The sequence below is a fragment of the Phocoena sinus genome, chromosome 3 (genome assembly GCF_008692025.1).
Source record: "Phocoena sinus isolate mPhoSin1 chromosome 3, mPhoSin1.pri, whole genome shotgun sequence".
Classification (NCBI taxonomy): Eukaryota; Metazoa; Chordata; class Mammalia; order Artiodactyla; family Phocoenidae; genus Phocoena; species Phocoena sinus.
Window position 1 is genome coordinate 83,822,454 of NC_045765.1, and position 18,673 is coordinate 83,841,126.

General features: G+C 33.8%; 1 protein-coding gene across 6 annotated transcripts in view; it reads right to left on the reverse strand.

The window, feature by feature from the left end:
- Positions 1-18,673, reverse strand: part of FER (FER tyrosine kinase) — a 477,424-nt gene that overhangs the window by 328,934 nt on the left and 129,817 nt on the right. For all 6 annotated transcript variants that reach the window (XM_032625918.1, XM_032625922.1, XM_032625921.1 and 3 more), the window contains 3 exons: positions 12,379-12,562; positions 9,990-10,127; positions 9,260-9,379 (listed from right to left, as the gene is read on the reverse strand). In XM_032625918.1, the coding sequence (XP_032481809.1) occupies positions 9,260-9,379; positions 9,990-10,127; positions 12,379-12,562 (442 nt within the window). The remainder of the gene's footprint in view (positions 1-9,259; positions 9,380-9,989; positions 10,128-12,378; positions 12,563-18,673) is intronic.

Sequence of the window (18,673 nt, forward strand, 5' to 3'; positions counted from 1 at the left end):
GGTGAAAGTCTGTCCATTGTTGAAAGGGATATTCTGATTTTTAAAAAAATTTTCATCATGACTCTGAGCTCAAAAAAAATCACAATAAAACTTTACCAGTTCTAAATCGTCAAAGTCCTATATGATAAGGCAATTCAGGATATTCAGTTTCAATTTCTGACAAAAATCCATGAAATTGATGATAGTCAAGTCCAGGACAGCAAATGAAGTTCACTGTTGACATTATTGGTTCAGTAACCATATGATTAGATTACAACATTTTTCACAAAGTGCCTACTATTGAATAATACAATGAATAACCACAGGATTTAAACACCTAACATTTTCACAAGCTTTGTAAATTTGTTCAACTAAACCTTCTTCTGATACACACATATTTTTAACAACATCAGTTGTAAAATTACATCTTAACAGATTCCACTTCAGTTTGTACTGAATTAGTGTTTTGTCAACTTCAATGAAAATATTCTTGTTTGTAGTTGATCCACACAGGCTATTTATTCATCAAAAGTAATTCTTTAGTTGAAATCATTTGTCGTGTTTTTTTAATTTACTAATGATTTAGCCCCCAATGTTTTCAACCCTTCAAGCAAACGTTCTTGCTGAAAGAGTAATGGTCATAAACTTATTTTCTGTCGACATATTTCTTCAGTTACTGCAGTAAAACACTATTTAATTAATTTACCACTGATAAATGGCTTTTTTTGCTTGGCAAACAAATAAGCCACCCATAAACTTATTTTGGCTTCATCCACACTTTCATATTTTATTTTTCTGAAGAAAGTCTGCTGTGATGAGGTATTCCAGTTTATCTTTTTTAATTTTTCTGACTAGTGCTCTCCTGTGAGTCAGTAATATTGAGATGAGTGTTTAGTCTGATAATGTCAACATTTATTATTTTAGCACAGCCATAGTGCCAGTGCATGATAAACACAATGCTTTGCCATCTAATTCAATAACAAAATAATCCACACTCCACTGTGTCTTAAAGTGTGACATCCAAAATCCATTTTCTCTTCTTTTCTTGTTTTGACATGACATGCATGCACTGATAATTAAAAGTAAGTAAATGCTGTAGTACAATGATATGTGTGGCATTCAAAACACTGTTGAATTATAACCATGTCACTGTGATTTATAGTATGCCAAGCAGCAGTGTGAAGTGATGAGAATGCCATATATGGTCACAACTGCTCAACTCTGCCACTGTAGCAGGAAAGCACCCATAGGCAACAGGTAAATGAATTAGCAAGGCTGTGTTCCAATATAACTTTATTTATGTACTCTGATGTTTAAATTTCATATAAACATATAAACACTATATTTTATATCACAAAATATAGTTCTTCTTTTGATTTGTTTAACCATTTAAAAGTGTAATGAGCAGTCTTGGCTTATAGACTGCTCAAAACAAGTGGTTAGCTGGATTTGACCTACAGGCTATAGTTTGCTAACTCATATCTCAAGAAATCCAAGATAATCACTTTTTCACACAGAGAATTACCATTCTTCAATTAAGAGATCTTATTTATATTCCACTGAAAAAGTTAAACATGTTCTGACTTTAAATTTTTTTAAATGTACTGGGAAACATGAGGCCTGTGGTTGGGCTTTACTTTAGAATATGGCTAGAGAGCTAAACACAGTCTTCTAGAATTCAAATATATTCCCTACTGATAGATAATAACAACTTATGATAAAGAGACCTCATTTGAAACTAGAAAATTGAGTCAACAAAAGAACTAAACAAGACCTTTACTCTCTACCGGTTTACTAAAATTAATCAAAATTCCTCTTTTGGCAGATATGTTAATGTTCATATTTTGGAGCAACTTGCTACCTTTAATTTGCCTCACTTAAACTATGGATTCATAACTCCATTTACCCTGCTTTTAGTTTGCAATAGATCACAAATTGATGCCTCGTCTATCCAAAATGCCAAAACCCACACAACAGACACTTAAATATATTCTTCTAATGTTCCAAATTTTATAGACCTGACTTTTTTTCAAGTTATTTGGATGAACTAAAATTACTGAGTCTCCAATTAGTCAATTAAGTAGTGAGTAGATGAGAGGAAATATTTGCATATATAATCTTAATAAATGGATGATTAAAGTCAATAAAATATAGTACCTCTTCCAGCCTTTGGCAAAGAAGGGTGATCCAAAAATGAGGCAGATGTCAAAGGGGTGCTGGAGGGGAAGGAGAGAGGCTGTAGATGACAGAGACAAAGGAAGCAACCTCAGATTCAAGCCTGAAGGTAATACAACCTGAACGCATGTGTCGTGGCACATGCATGATCTCAGGTGCTAGAAATTATCAGAGGCTGAGAAATAGCCCTCTACCACATAGTGATCTACCATGCAAAAACATTTCCAGTAAATAGGAGATAAACAAACAACCTACAAATAGCTGAGTTGAATTCCTCTCTCTCTCTCTCCATATGTGTGTGTGTGTGCGGGGGGGGGGGGGTGTATTACCTTTATAATTATAGCTGATAGATAAATAATGAGCGTATGATAAAAATGCTTTGTGGCACATATTTAGATGGGTAAATACAGTAACTTTGTCATTTATTATTATGTCACTAGATTTCCATCAAATCTGAAAAGGGGGCAGGCAGCAACACTGCATAATCTTGTTTTAGATATAAATACTAATTGTGTAATAATCTCAGAATCTCATGCATTTACTTGTGAAAGCTCTACATGATACAATAAAGAGCAACCAAGAGTATAAACTATTAAATTTATGAGTGTTTGCTAATGAAAACAATTTTATGCTATATTTAGGAATCTAAAAAAAAAGAAAAAATTCACAGGTGTCTTTTTATGACTAGCAAAGTGAAAGAGATAACCTCAGGGAAAAGGCATCTCTTTAAACTTCAAATACCTTACAAGTCAAGACTAGTCCAGAAGTATGGTAGATCAGAAGAAAAACAGAGTTAAAAAGAAATTCTGATTAGACTACTGTAAAAATGCTAATTTTTCCCCAGTAATGCTATACAACTTGAGGAATATAAGTTAGAAAAGTTTAACAAAAAAGACATTGTTTAAATATGAAAGATATTCAACTAGAGCAGTAGTCCTTAGCCATTTTGGGTTAAGAAGCCCTCTGAAAATTTGCACACACCCTCCCCCCAGAAAGTAAAACACACATTTCTACAAAAAGTTTTAACGGGATACAGCAGATTTTTAAATCCTGTCTGCACATTAACATCACCTGGAGAGTTTACAAAAATTTCCAATGCCTAGATCTAACTCTCAGAAAATCTGATTTCATTGGTTTGGGTCAGGTCCCAGGCATCAGCATTTTTTAAAGCTCCCTAAGTGATCCTAATATGAAGCCAGAGACAAGATTCACTATTCAGAAACTCCCTGAAATCTCTCCATAAAACCATCTTCATTCACTCATTCATTCAACAAAGATGTTAATAAATCACCCACAACATCTGACATCTAGCCAAGAATTCTGAAGAGTCCAAGAGAAACGTAATCCAATTTTTTCTTTGTTTCATAGTCACTACTAATCAGCAGTCTGACAGATTGCCAGAATGACTTCTATTTATGGAAAAATTCTCCAGAAGTCAAAAATTAATGATTCTCATTTCCAAACAAATGTAACCTTTCACAAAGGATAGGGTCACTGATCACTCAAACAAACATAAAGGAATGCAAAACAAAAAGAAAAATGTTTCTGAAGTTTTCCTTAATACCATTCTTTATTAATGCATTAGAGCTTTTAGATGGGCTAAGAAAAAATACAGAACAAAAGGAAGCACGGGCCATAAAATATTAACATTTTCAAAAAGAGCTTTGAGAGAGTTCTATTCTAAAACTACATAAAGCAATGTGACTAAGGAAAAAATGCTTAGTGAAAGGATAAGGAACTAACATAATGGGAAGGAAAATAAATAGCTAATATTCTGGAGAGAGTCATGCTAACATAAGTTTGCAAATAAAACTGCAAACAGATGAGAAATAAAACCACATTTATTTAACATTATTATAAATATTGGCCCCAACATGCTTCCCTACATACCCCATCAGTTCACCTCCATTCCTAAATATGTTCTATGTATATACAAACATAAATGTACTTTTTTATTAATAGATTCATTCCATAAATGTTATTCTATAACTTGTTTTTGCTTCTTATCATATACTCTGGTGATCTTTCCATACAAGCATATATTAAAACCTATCTTATTGTATTTAAAACCTGAATAATATGGGAAAATTGTGGGGTTAGTACAGACCTAACATAATTAATTTACCAATCCCTTATTGATGAATATTTATTGTGTTTCCAGTGTTTTGTCACTGTTTTGAGACCTGTATAATCCTTGGCCTCTATCCAAACTATATGCGTGTGTGTGTGTGTGTGTGTGTGTGTGTGTGTGTACATATACAGATATTAATAAGTGAGAAAGTTTAACCTACAAATTGTTTGAAATGTTTTTGTATATACCAAATTTAATAATTAATGAAGATGACATAGTATTATACCTTGTAACAGTTTTCTTTTCATATTTTGGAACTAACAAAAATCTTTCAGATCTCAAACACAGCCAAAGGCCCCTGAAAAACATAAGCATTGTGCTCAGAGTTCTTAACGTACAAAACCACTCCAAGCAGTAATTTAAAAAACAAGAACAGGGCTTCCCTGGTGGCGCAGTGGTTGAGAGTCTGCCTGCCAATGCAGGGGACACGGGTTCATGCCCCGGTCCGGGAAGATCCCACATGCCGCGGAACACCTGGGCCCATGAGCCATGGCCACTGAGCCTGCAAGTCCGGAGCCTGTGCTCCACAACAGGAGAGGCCACAACAGTGAGAGGCCCACGTACCGCAAAAAAACAAAACAAAACAAAAAAAGAATAAAAACCAATACATAGAAACACAGAAGACCCCAAATAGCCAAAACAAATAGAACAGAGCTGGATGAATCACGCTCCCTGATTTCAGATTATACTACAAAGCTACAGTAGTCAAAACAGTATGGTATTGGCACAAAAACAGACACATACATCAATGGAACAGAATAGAGAGCCCAGAAAAAAACCCACATACTTACAGTTAATTAACCTATGACAAAGGAGGCAAGAATATACAATGGAGAAAAGACAGTCTCTTCAATAAATGATGCTGGGAAAACAGAACAGCTACATATAAAAGAATGAAATTAGAGCATTCTCTAATACCATGTACAAAAATAAACTCAAAATGAATTGAAGACTTAAATGTAAGATAGGAAACCATAAAACTCCTAGAGGAAAATACAGGCAGAACACTCTTTCACATAAATCACAGAAATTCTTTTTTGGATCTGTCTCCTAAGGCAAAGGAAATAAAAGCAAAAATAAACAAATGGGACCTAATTAAACTTAAAGATTTTTGCATCACAAAGGAAAGCATCAACAAAACAAAAAGACAACCTACTGAATGGGAGAAAATATTTGCAAATGATATGACCAATAAGGGGTTAATATCCAACAGTTATAAACAGCTCATACAACTCAACATCAAAAAAAAAACCAAACAACCTGATTAAAATATGGGCAGAAGACCTGAACAGACATTTTCCCAAAGATGACATGCAAATAGCCAACAGACACATGAAAAGATGCTCAACGTAGTTAATCATCAGGGAAATGCAAATCAAAACCACAATAAGATATCACCTCACACCTGTCAGAATGGCTATCAAAAAAAGAACACAAATAACAAATGTTGGCAAGGATGTGGGAAAAGGGAACCCTCGTACACTGCTCGTAGGAATGTCAATTGGTACAACCACTATGGAAAACAGTATGGAGGTTTCTCAAAAAACTAACAGTAGAGCTACCATATGACCCTGCAATTCCACTCCTGGGTATATATCTGGAAAAATGGAAATGCTAATTTGAAAAGATACATGTACCCCAATGTTCACAGCCACGTTACTGACAATTGTCAAGACATGGAAGCAACTGAAGTGTCCATCAAAGATGAATAGATAAAAAAAGATGCGGTGTATATATATATACAATGGAATACTACTCAGCCATAAAAAAGAATGAAATGTTGCCATTTGCAGCAACATGGATGGACTTGGAGGGTATTTGCTAAGTGAAATAAGTCAGACAGAGAAAGACAAATACTGTATGATATCACTCATATGCGGAATCCAAAAATATAACAAACTAGTGAATATAACAAAAAAAGAAATAGACTTACAGATATAGAGAACTAACTAGTGGTTACAAGTGGGGAGCCCGAAGTAGGGAGGGACAGTATAGGGGTAAGGAATTAAAACATACAAACTATTATATATAAAATAAGCTACAAGAATATATTGTACAACATAGGAAATATAGCCAATATTTGATAATAACTAAATGGAGTATAACCTTTAAAAATTGTGAATCACTATATTGTACACCTGTAACTTATATAATATTGTAAATCAACTATACTTCCATTAAAAAAAAAAACTAATACACAGAACTTACTATGTGCCAGGGACTCTTCTAAGTATTCCACATTTACTCATACATGTAATCTTCATAACAACACTATGAATTGGGTGACATTATTATTACCATTTTACATTTTGAGGAAAATGAGGCATAAAAGAATTAAATAATCTATCCAGTTTCACAAAGGTAATAAGCCATACTGTTAGGATTCAGACCCAACCAACTCAATATGTTAAGCTTGTACATGTATCTTTGAGTACTTGTATGCTAAAGTCCTAGGAGTGTAATTTCTAAGTTAAAAGGTTTGCAAGTTGAATTTTGATGTATATTGCCAAATTATTCTCCCAAAAGGTTATACTAATTTACATTTCTGCCAAGACTTTATAAGAAGGCTTATTTTCCCATATCCTACACAACGCTGGGTACTATCAAATTACGTAATCCTTGCCAAGCTGGTAGTTGAAATAGCTTCTTTTTTTAAAAATGTATATTTCTTTCATTGTCACAGGATTACTGGTCATTTGTGTTTAATTTTCTGGAAACTATGTGTTCATTTGTTTCATTCATTTCTATTGCACCGAATATTCCAACATAAACAACAAAATTATCAAATCAATACCTCAGGAAAGAAAAGATATAAGTTTACATTTAATACACTAACATTATGGTAAAAAGAAAGATTTTCCTCTTACATTAAAATATATATATACACACATATATACACATATACATACATATATGTTTTAATGGAATTAATTTAGAATATTTTAGCAGTGCCAACAGACACACTGAATAACTCATTCTTGGAATAAAATTCTTGAGGAAAGTCTAATCTTAAACTCATATCCTGAATTTAGACACTGTTCCACAAAATATAGCTAAAGTTTTGCCTCAGTAAGAGGTAAGCAATTAAATCTATCACATTATCAAAGATTTATTACCTTTAATTTATTGTATTTTTGTTCATTGCTTCATCACCACAATTAAGAAATAATGATTTATGAATATAACTAGTTTTGCTCTAATTATACCCTAAAAAGCAATAAAACAAATTCTTCTTTGGTCACAAAATCTCTTATTTTACATAAGCTTATAACAGGTAGCTATTTTTAATTTTACCTCATAACACTCCAATATCTATATGCTCATTCCTTCTTGGTGTATTAAATTAAATTGATCAATTGTAGCATAAACTCCTTGAATGTATTAAACTTTACAAACTTAAACACACAGTAAATATATTTTGATGAATAAATGTATGAATTACTTGGGGTCAATATGATGACTTAAAAAAAGAAGAGTAATTTATGTCATGTTCCTTCACCAAGCAGCACAGGAATTAAGGAATGGAATATTTCACTACCCAAGAATTGAGAAACTCTACCATCTATTTTATGACATGCATTCAACTCTATTGTTAAGAGCAGAGTTTCTCAACCTTGGCCCTACTGACATTTTTGGCAGATAATTCTTTGTTGTTGGAGGCTGTCCTGTGAACTGTAGGCTGCTTAGCAGCATCCATGGCCTCTACCTTCCCAACTGGTAAATAAAAATGTCTCAGACATTGTCAAATGTCCCCTAGGAACAAAAATTGCCCAGGGTGAAAACCACTGGTTTAGAGATAGCTGACATTGTAAGAGTATACCTAAAGTCAAAGAGAGATTCCTGAGAAGGGTCTTAAAACTTGAGAAATAGCTTCAAGAATCACATTATGGCTGCTCAAAAAGACCTTCTAATGCAGGGTACTCCCATGCCTCCATTCCTCTCATCAACGGTCACTCCCCAGTAACTAGTAAGCCTTCATCTTGGACAAGGTAATTCAACAAGCATTTGTTAGATTCTTCATTCCATCTGGCCGACTTTAAATACATTAAACCCCTTACCAAGAGCTAGTCCCAGGATCCTACCACTTAATTATCTGTAACACTACAACGTCACTGAACAACAGAAGGGAGATTGCTTAATTACATAGATAGGAACTTCCGGCTGTGTCTTTTGAGGTAAAATTTCAATAAGTCAGATGATATAACATATCCAATACTGAAAAGAAAATAAGTATGTAATCATTTCTGGCTGTAGTTCTCACACAGGTATAGGTACATACAACACTTATTAATAAATATAAGTTTCTTTGTGTTGCTCCTGAACAAAATCAGCAGAGGTTAAATATCTTTTAATATACTTTAAAAGTAGAATGCCTTAATTATGCTTCCTAAATTTTAAAATGTACTGTTAATAGCCTTAAATGTTTGAAAACGACAAAAAACACATTAAGATTTCTTAAAAGTTTTAAAATTTTATGCAATAATATCAAAAAGTGAAAAAGGAATTGACATAATAGCCTATAACAGAAGATACTTCTGCTTATAAAGAGAAAAGAACTCAAAAGTCAAATTTTTATACTAAATGCTTCTGACATCTGTAAGTCTCTTCTTATCTCTAACACTCGTCCTCATTTCCAAAATGGTTCTGCTATTTAGAGAATGAAATGGGATAAAAAAAATTTCTATAAATTTTGGAAACAATAAAGTATTATTCCAATATAAGATATCAGCAATAACTGGGCAAATGAATGTAACATCACACAGAATTTTGATTTTCAGAATTACTGAAATTAGTGATGATAATGGGTAAAGTTAACATATTTCTCAAAACATTTCACTCTGACCAAAGATCAGTTCATGTTTAATTTACTTTTCATTACTTCCAAGAAAATAAAAATTAGAATTTTAAATCTGATAAAGTTTAACTATAAGTAGTAACACTAATATTTAAGCTTCAGATTTTCTAAATACTTACATTACTTGCAAACTTTCTGCTGTTAAATTATTCCACATAATCTCATTTGCCTGTAGATTTTCATTGTCTTCTAGTAAGGAAGTATCAAACTCAATTTCTTGCTCCTTAGCAGCCGTCGTTCTAGTAAAGTATGCCAAATAATTTTTATCAATATGAATGTACTATCATAATATGTCTTAGTACATACCAAAGGCAGAATATTTGTTCTTATTTAAAATTATGTTAACAAAGTAGAGTAAAAACAAATAGAATAAATCAAACTAAACCTTAGGCCTCAAAGATCTAGTCAAGTAATTTCAGCTTAGCTTCCTCATTTGTAGAATACAGATATTAACCTGCTTTATTCCTTCCTCAATGATAATGAGTACAAAATAAGATGATGCATGCATGAAAAAATAATTGGTGTATTATTACTATAAAGTTTAACACAAACAGAAAACCATGTTTATTATTATTATATAATTGTTAAAAAGAAAACACAATTTCATGGATTAAATATGGGTTTAAGCAGTGATGTAGTAACAACTGAAAAACTTCTCAAGATCATTATATAAATTAGTTATCATCGAGAAAGGATTTTGAAAATAATTAAAAACAAATTAATATGAAATAGACTATTTCCTAATAAGCTCTTCAATATTTCTTATTTTAATTCAGTTAAATATTATATGGTTAAAAAAAAGTAATACTGTCATAAATACTGAAAGAAGAATGAAAATATCATACATACCTGTGAACATCTATGAAATTATTGTATTCTGTGCCAGGGTCTATCTGTTCAACTGACATTTGAATCTCTTTATGGACATTCACTATTTCCTCTGTAACAAGACTGGTTATCTGGCTGTATTCATCAAATATACCTTTCCTGAAAAGAAAATTTAACAACATTTTAAACTTTTATCAGGGAAACATAGGCCCAAAAAGGATTTAAAACAATATGAAATATAATGCCAATTTTTACAGATGGTGATTTAACATACCACCTTATTTCATATACCTGGATAGTGAAGTGAAGGGATTATACACGTGTACAGATTAACAACTTACATTTGATATAATATAATAATTGTAAATGATCTAGAGTAAGGCATTACATCTTCCAATATCTATCTAACATATCCAAAGTGTAAGCCAGTGCTAACCACTTTCCGTTTCTAAACATCACCACTGAAATGCTGATTCCATAACATGGAACTGTGGATGAACTCCTGTCTATTTAATGTTTCATTCAGTGCCTGCCACTTCCTCACATACCCTAGCTCCTGGTTCTTCTCTTGCTCCTGGGCCTCTGCTCTTTTTCATATTATATTTACAGAGTTTAATTGGTTTATACCTTCAATGACATCTCAGTCTTCTCCTGACCTCCAGCTAGTAGCAAAAATAATCATAAAAGTTATTAGGCTTATCTAATAAATGCAAAAGGAAAAACTATTCTGTTACAAAGACCCAATCTCCAACTTAAGAATGCTATGCTGTAAAAATATACCATTGCTCATTAGTAGCCTTAAAAAGTGTGGACAAACAAGCTTATCCTGCATATACCCAAATAAATATAAGGCCTTGTTTGTTTTTCTTTTCCAAAATCATCACTCATAAAAAGTAATCCTACAAAATTTCTCTTATTATGAAGCATTCTCTCAATTACTTCATTCTGAACAGCAAAATACTGTTTGGGTTAAAAAAAAATTAAATTCAAACTGCTTCAGGCAATGCTAGCTTGGAATGATTACAGAAACGACCTGATAGACACAGTTTAAAGAAAAGAGGGAGGCAGAGAAATTTAATACAGATTTAGTAAATATCCCTGGGGTTATGATCTCACAATTGAAAGTACTGAATGATATTAATATAGACTATCTAGATAATTCTTAAAAAGCAAAACAGTTAAGTGGTTATGATGTGGAGATCATTAACACATCTTTAAGACAAATGGGGAAAAAAAGGAAGAAGTCTCCTAATGTTATATGAATGAGTACTTGTGACATAGGATTCAATTTCAGTGATATTATCATGCTTGGATTTTTTTAAATGCTAGATCTAAAAAAATTTATTACAAAGTAAAGATAATACACTGTGTAAAACTATTATATGTCTCAAAAAAGGATGTTCTTGTGATGATGAAGACACTATTATTGAAGATTCATATGGAGAGTTTGAGAAAATATTGATTCATAAAATGAAAGTAGGAAAGGCAATGTTTATAGATCAACAATATGTAATTTAAAGTAGACATTACTAAATTTATGAATTAAATATTTTAAGTAGATATTTCACTATTTCATCAATACCCTTAAAAGTTGACATATTCAAGTTGACTAAAAACACTTTATCTTTTTTTGGGAAATGGGGGATCACCTAAACCAGCATATAAAGGAGATTAAGTCTACCATAGGGTGGCATATTGAATTGATCTGTATGGTAAACATGTATGCATTTGAATTACTGACCAACATTGTTTGCTCCTTGAAGGCAAAAATTGTGACCTACTCATCTCTACATCTGCAAGCACCAGGGTGCTTTGTATACAGCAGAACTTCAATAAACATTTGTTCATTTTAATCTCATACAACAAAAAGCTGGCAAATAAACCAAAAAGTTATTTCCTTTGGGCTTATCAGTTGCTCAAGATTTAAACCCAATCCTCTGGAGGTAGATATCCGCTTCTTAACACTTGTCAAGGGAATTCCCTGGCAGTCCAGTAGTTAGGAATCTGTGCTTTCACTGCCGAGGGCCCAGTTTCAATCCCTGGTTGGGTAACTAAGATCCCACAAGCTGTGTGGCACGGCCAAAAACAAACAAACAAAAACTAACACTTGTCAAACTAAAGATTTTTTTTTCAGCTAAATTTCTAGCTAACTGGAGCAAAACAAAAACATACAAAAATAAGAGACATTCTTGGGGCTAGCTAGAAGGTTGCAGAGTTGAGTGAATGTAAACTGAAAGGATAACAGAAGTGAAAACCAAGGTAGAAGAGGTGTGAAATACCCATTGAGCTAGTTCAATGATGCAGCTTACAAAACAAAGATAATTTTTATACGAAAGGTGAACTAGCAGAAAAAAAAATGTTAAAATCATTTTATGAAGGGATTTTATATCAAATAGGAAATGTATCTTACAGTGCTTTTATCATTTCTTCTTGCATCTTTTGTAAGGAATCCAGAAGCAGAGGAAGTGTAGTGTCATAATACTGATTCTGATGAAGCTGTGCCCCTTTCAATGCCAATACATACTGATTATGCAACATATGAAGTTTCATTGTGGCTTTGTCGTAACGTTCCTTAGCCTTTTCAGTTTCTTTCCCTGAAAAAAAATTCAATAAAGTTAGCATAGAGATAATTTTAAAAGTTCTATCTTCACTATGTGCAAACTGAGTTACCACTATTTCATGTTATCTCATATATTTTATGAATAATCAAAAGGTTACTGAACACATACTGTGTTTATTTGCCAGTACTTTGTACAAAGGATGCTCTGAAGGAAGCATGCACTGCAGTAAATGTTTGGTGAATAAAGGTTAATGTACAATTTTTTGAAAAACTGTACAGATATATGATCCTTCTCATCTTCAAGGAGCTCACACCAAACTGGAACAACAGTGCACATGAAATTGTATAACCAAGAAAACAAGAAAGTTTGTAAATAATGTTAAATTCTGAGGTCTAGGTTTGAGATATGAATAAAGACCAGGGAAGTCAGAGGAGACTGTGGAGAAAACAGACCTTAAAAGATGAGGCAAGTCTGGAAAGGTATAAGAAAGACAGGATAGACAACAGTTCCTCCCTCTCACCCTCTCTTTCTCCATTTCTTCCTTCCTTTCGTTCAGTAAATATTATTAACTGTTCACCCCCAGGGACTGTGCTAGACATTGAGAATTGAGTATTTGGCAAAACAGAGTCTTTGACATACAACCCATGGTCTAGTGATTTGGAATACTGAGTGAAAACATGAAGAGAATAAGCAATGTTCCATAGGCAAGCAAAGCAGTAAGCTCAAAGACAGCAAGTTTTGAGGAAATGAAGGAAATATGTCTGTACAGGTAGGACAGTTTTAGGTTGTGAATGACTTAGAAATCAAGCAGAGAAATTTAAACTTGATACAGAAGTCTAGGAGATGATAATTTTATGAACTAAAACTTTTTGTGGACTTCCCTGGTGGTGCAGTGGTTAAGAATCCGCCTGCCAATGCAGGGGACACGGGTTCGAGCCCTGGTCCTGGAAGACCCCACATGCCGCAGAGCAACTAAGCCCGCGCACAACAACTCCTGAAGCCCCCGCTTGCCGCAACAGAGAAGCCACCGCAATGAGAAGCCCATGCACCGCAACAAAGAGTAGCCCCCACTCGCTGCAACAAAGCCCACGCGCAGCAATGAAGACCCAACCCAGCTAAAATAAATTAATTAAAAAAAAAAACTTTTTGTGGTTCCTTTACTAAAATCATTCAGAAAATATTTACAGACTGGCAATATAAATGAATGACTATACAAATAAATGAAATTTTTAAGCAGATCTTCAATGTTTGATGCAAACTGAACAAATATTTCTTGTCAATTATTTAGATTTAGTGAATAAACTTTTCAAAGTATATATTAATTTTTGCCCTCTATCCAAAGAGACTCCTCCAAATGAATCTTCCCCCAAAATAGATCTTATGTTGAGAATTTTAGACACCAGAGGCTCTCCTCTGCTTCCACTCTGTTCAGGCTCAGCATCCATCTGGGTATTCCCTATAGACAGGAGTCAGAAAAGTACTCCCTATTGGAGAATGTCCTCAGCCGAGGGCCAAAAGCAGAGAAAAGGCCAGGGATTTTGCAGACTGAGGAAACCTCAGAACATGCTCAGGTATAGCAATAGAATTAGAACAATTTTCTTGCCTTTCTCATCACTTTTCTAATTCTGAGGCAAGGAACTACATCCAGCTGGTGAAAAAGGAAACAGAACTTTCCAGCAGACTGGTATGTCTCTATTACTAACAAATTCTAGTGTTTCTGGATATTAGAACCACCACTGACTTCTTCCGGGGAGCTGCATATAATATTTTACAGAGCATAATTCTCTAGCCAAAGACCATTAGCTGGTTCCTATTCAGAGGGATATTCATAATTGTCCAAGTTATTCACAAAATGTTGCCCTGGATAACCTATTTCACTTTATAACATAAAGAACCTGTTGATGAGAAAATACTTAATCACTAGAGTATATTTCCTAACCCTTTCACAGCTGACTGGAAAGAGATTCTAATACAGAGTGAAAGAGATTCACTACAGTGGGAGGATGGGAGCAAACATATTAATTCAGTTCTGATATGAAGGGGTCAGAAAAAGATAACATTAGCCATCAAACAAGTGGGTTTTCTCACTTTTTGACTGCAACCCACAGGATAATATATTTTACACCATGAACTAGTAAATAATCATATAAATTTTTAAATACATAACTGAAATAAGAAATTCATTAAAAAATTCTTCCCCTTATTATGAAGGATGCTCTGTGATTTTTTAAAAATTATATGATTTGAATTATGAATTTTTAAAAATGTTCATTCAGATACCAATAAATTTTTTGCCTCATCTAATATAAATCCCTAGAGTAGTTGTAACTTACTCTGTATGGCATTAACTTAGGAATTAATAAACCACTTCAATAATGCTAATCACAAATGATTTTTTAACATTCTCAGGAACACATCTGCCTACATGTTCACAGTTACTTTAATAATTTTTTCATAGAATACTATATTTATTTACCCATAAACATTGCTACTTAAGTATCCTTCTTGCAGAAACACATTTCTAAAAGAGCCAGTACAATTGATACATCTACGGCCAGCCTTGCAGCCTTCCTCTAAAATGACAACCCCCTTTTCTGCTTACCCACATGAGTCAGGGGGAGACTCCCATGTGAAGATACCACCCAAGATCCAAATTGTATTCCCAACGAAATAGGTACCAATCTTTCGGCTGAGAGCTATGTCACATTAATGCCTGAACAGCTGCTGGAGTGAAAGTCCATGAACATTTGCTGCAGAAGTTGCCAGAACAGCCCTTTCTAAGGCCTTTTTCCTTGAGTTGGTTTTGTTTTGCTTTGTTTTGTTTTTGATTCATCATTTTTAAACTAGTTTAAGTTGCTGTTGCTTGGAATTCAACAAATTCTGACAACAGATGTTTCAAAAGTTCATGTACAATTATGCAGATAAATCTAAGTAATAAAGAAGTCTTCTGGGGTCCACGTGTTCATACTAAGAAAATAAGGCAACAATATTTGAGTACTGTATTCTAATTTGTTGATTTTTATTATAAGTTAAAAAATTATAACTAGTAAATTCAATGAAGTCCATATTTTATGTCACTTCTTTAAAAATATTGCTTTTTATATGAACTCTATTATTCCCAATTAATTACTTAGATTTTTTAGTGTAACTTCAAGAGTCAAGCTCTCCACACAAACATTTTCATGGAGACATTTAAACCATTTAAACCACCCATCTGTCCTCCTATTTGCACAGATTTTTAAGCTGCACACTACCCATCTGTCTTTCTAGCTGGTGTAGAAATGATGCATGAAATATACAACACTCAGCTCACTAAGATTTTATAATCCAAAATTATATTAGAAAAGTTAAGAACTTCTCAAATAATTTTTTTCTCTTTATCAGATACAGTGTATGACCAACAATCTGAAGAAGGCTATCATAGCCAAAATCTAATTATCAATAGCTTACCAGTGGTCATTAGCAAATTTAGAAAACAAATGCTTTTGAAAACATCTGAGGCAGAATCCATTACATTAAAATAATAATACATAATGCTAAAAGATTCTTTAAAAACAGCTGAAAACTGTTTCAGCTGAAAACTGAAAATGGGGTATGTCGTAGTAGGGCTATTTTGTTGGTTGGTTTGTTGTCCTCTACGCTCATAGACACTCGTGCACTTGGTTGTAAGATGTACTTGGGCATGCACCCCATACTTCCTCCCTTGTAGACATGAACAAAAAGTTTCAAAAACATGCTCATTTGCCATGATTTGAAACGGGATTCTATTGTACTTTTTCTTGATTTGTTTTAAAATAAACATTTAGGGTTCCAAAGAGACTATGTAAGTAAATTCAAGAAATAGTAATATTGTGTGAAAACCAAAGTTACAACTAAAATTTTTTTTTTTGCGGTACGCGGGCCTCTCACTGCCGTGGCCTCTCCCATTGCGGAGCACAGGCTCTGGACGCACAGGCCCAGCGGCCATGGCTCACGGGCCCAGCCGCTCCGCGGCATGTGGGATCCTCCTGGACCGGGGCACGAACCCGCGTCCCCTGCATCGGCAGGTGGACTCTCAACCACTGTGCCACCAGGGAAGCCCTAAATTTTTTTAAATTCCATTCACATAAAATATATTGCAAAATACTACCCACCACCATTCCTGCCACACAGCTTTTTGGTTCAGAATATATCTCAGATCAATATTATACTTTCTTAACTTTTAAATAACTACACTTGAGCTTAAAATTAATGTGAAGTACACAGAGTGAATAAATTCTAATGACAGACACAGAATCATACCTCTGTTGCTGTATGCTTTTTTTTTTTTTTCCAAATGATGAGAAGCACTGAAGCAGGAAATGGAGTTATTCTATGTGTCAATTAACAGGGAGAAAAACATTCAATTTTTCCTCCTCCACATAATGAAATTCACAAAGAGACTGAATTACAATTCTTTTCCACCACTTGTTGACAAACTCGTTTAATGTTTGTAGTAACAAGAGTGTGTATACAGCGTCATGCCACAAACAATATTATGAAGCCAGCAAAACTCAATTATGTATGTTTGACATTTATAAGAGACAGGCTAGACTAGCCATTAAGCTAGTCTAGAAAGTCAAGTATTTGTTATTATAAACTTCTGAAGCATTTACCATTTGTTAAATATTATGGTGAAAAGTCTCTGGATAATAAATGAGAAGTGATTATTTTCCAAAAGTAAACTGCAAGTAGTCTCTGCTTTGATTTGGATAAATATTCTCCCACCTTAACATTTTTCCTTTCTTTCAAAACGTTCCTCCTCAAGTATATAACGTTTACTTATTACTCTGAGTAAAAAGAAAATGAATGAGAATTCATCTTAACTTACAAGTTATTTGGCCTAAATGTCCGCATATGTTTTTTCACTTGGAAGCTAAAGTTCAAGTATGATATGTGGGAACAATGAATGAGCTACCTATTTTACTCAGTGATGTTCTGAGTCAATTTTCATCTCAGCTCCTCCTTTGTTTAGCTGTGCAACCCAAGCAGATCATTTAATCTAAATTTTAGCTTCTAATTTTTAATCCTGGGAGTTAAATCGTGTGCCCTTCTCCATCCACTGGATTGTGATGGAAATCAAATGGCAGAAAATTGTCACAATGCACAGTTAACAACAAAGGCTAAAGAAGACACAGAATTTGGAGAGCTGAAAAAACCTTTTTGATTATACGCTCCTATGAAGCATTAAAAAAATACAAGATGTGCATCCATAGTGTGCTAGCTTTAATAAATTTCCTAGTATAAAAAAATTTGATGTATCAATCAAGAAATATTTATTGAAATGCATTATGAGTTTTAAACTGTTCAAGGAACTAAAACAGTGATATTTTTAAATTCAATATAAAATACCTTTAAAAAGCAAGCTCCCTAGTTTGGAAATAACAAGCAAGGAAATATCATTTCCTTGCATATAGTGACTGCTAGATTCAATTGACCCACAGTCTTTTTAATAGCCTATAAATTGAATGATATACCATGGTCAAAGCTATATTCTCTCTCTTTTTTTCCCTTAATTATTTATTTATTTATTTGGCCAAACGGCTTGAGGGATCTTAGTTCCCCGACCAGGGATCAAACCCATGCCCCTTGCAGTGGAAGCCGGGAGTCTTAACCACTAGACCGCCAGGGAAGTCCCAAAGCTATATTCCCTAACTGCAAAGCTGTGCATGGGGGGATTCTGAGTAGCTGGGCAGCAGCATAATTCTGAATCTCCCACATATCACCTAAAAATATAATAAAGAACAAAAAGAAAAACAAAACCTGCACCCTCAGTATAATAGGCAGAGAATGTCCAAATCTAAAATTTTCAATGAGTAGAAAAATAAACATCAAATCTTTGCAAATGATCTCTCACCCTCCCACTGCAAGCATTCATGGACACCAAAGACTGTTCTGAAAAAAAAAAGAGAGAAGAAAAATGCACTAAAGAGAGAAGAGAAGAGATAGCAGTATGCCTAAGACTCATCTAAAACCACCATAAGAAGATCCACCCTACATGTGAAAGTACTGAAAACATGTAATGGTAGGTCACCGAACTGACTACAAGGAAGGGACTTAAAAGTGCATATGGAAGATAAAGGAGGCAGTCTTAGAAAGGTAATACTTCAGGCAGAAATGGTTAAA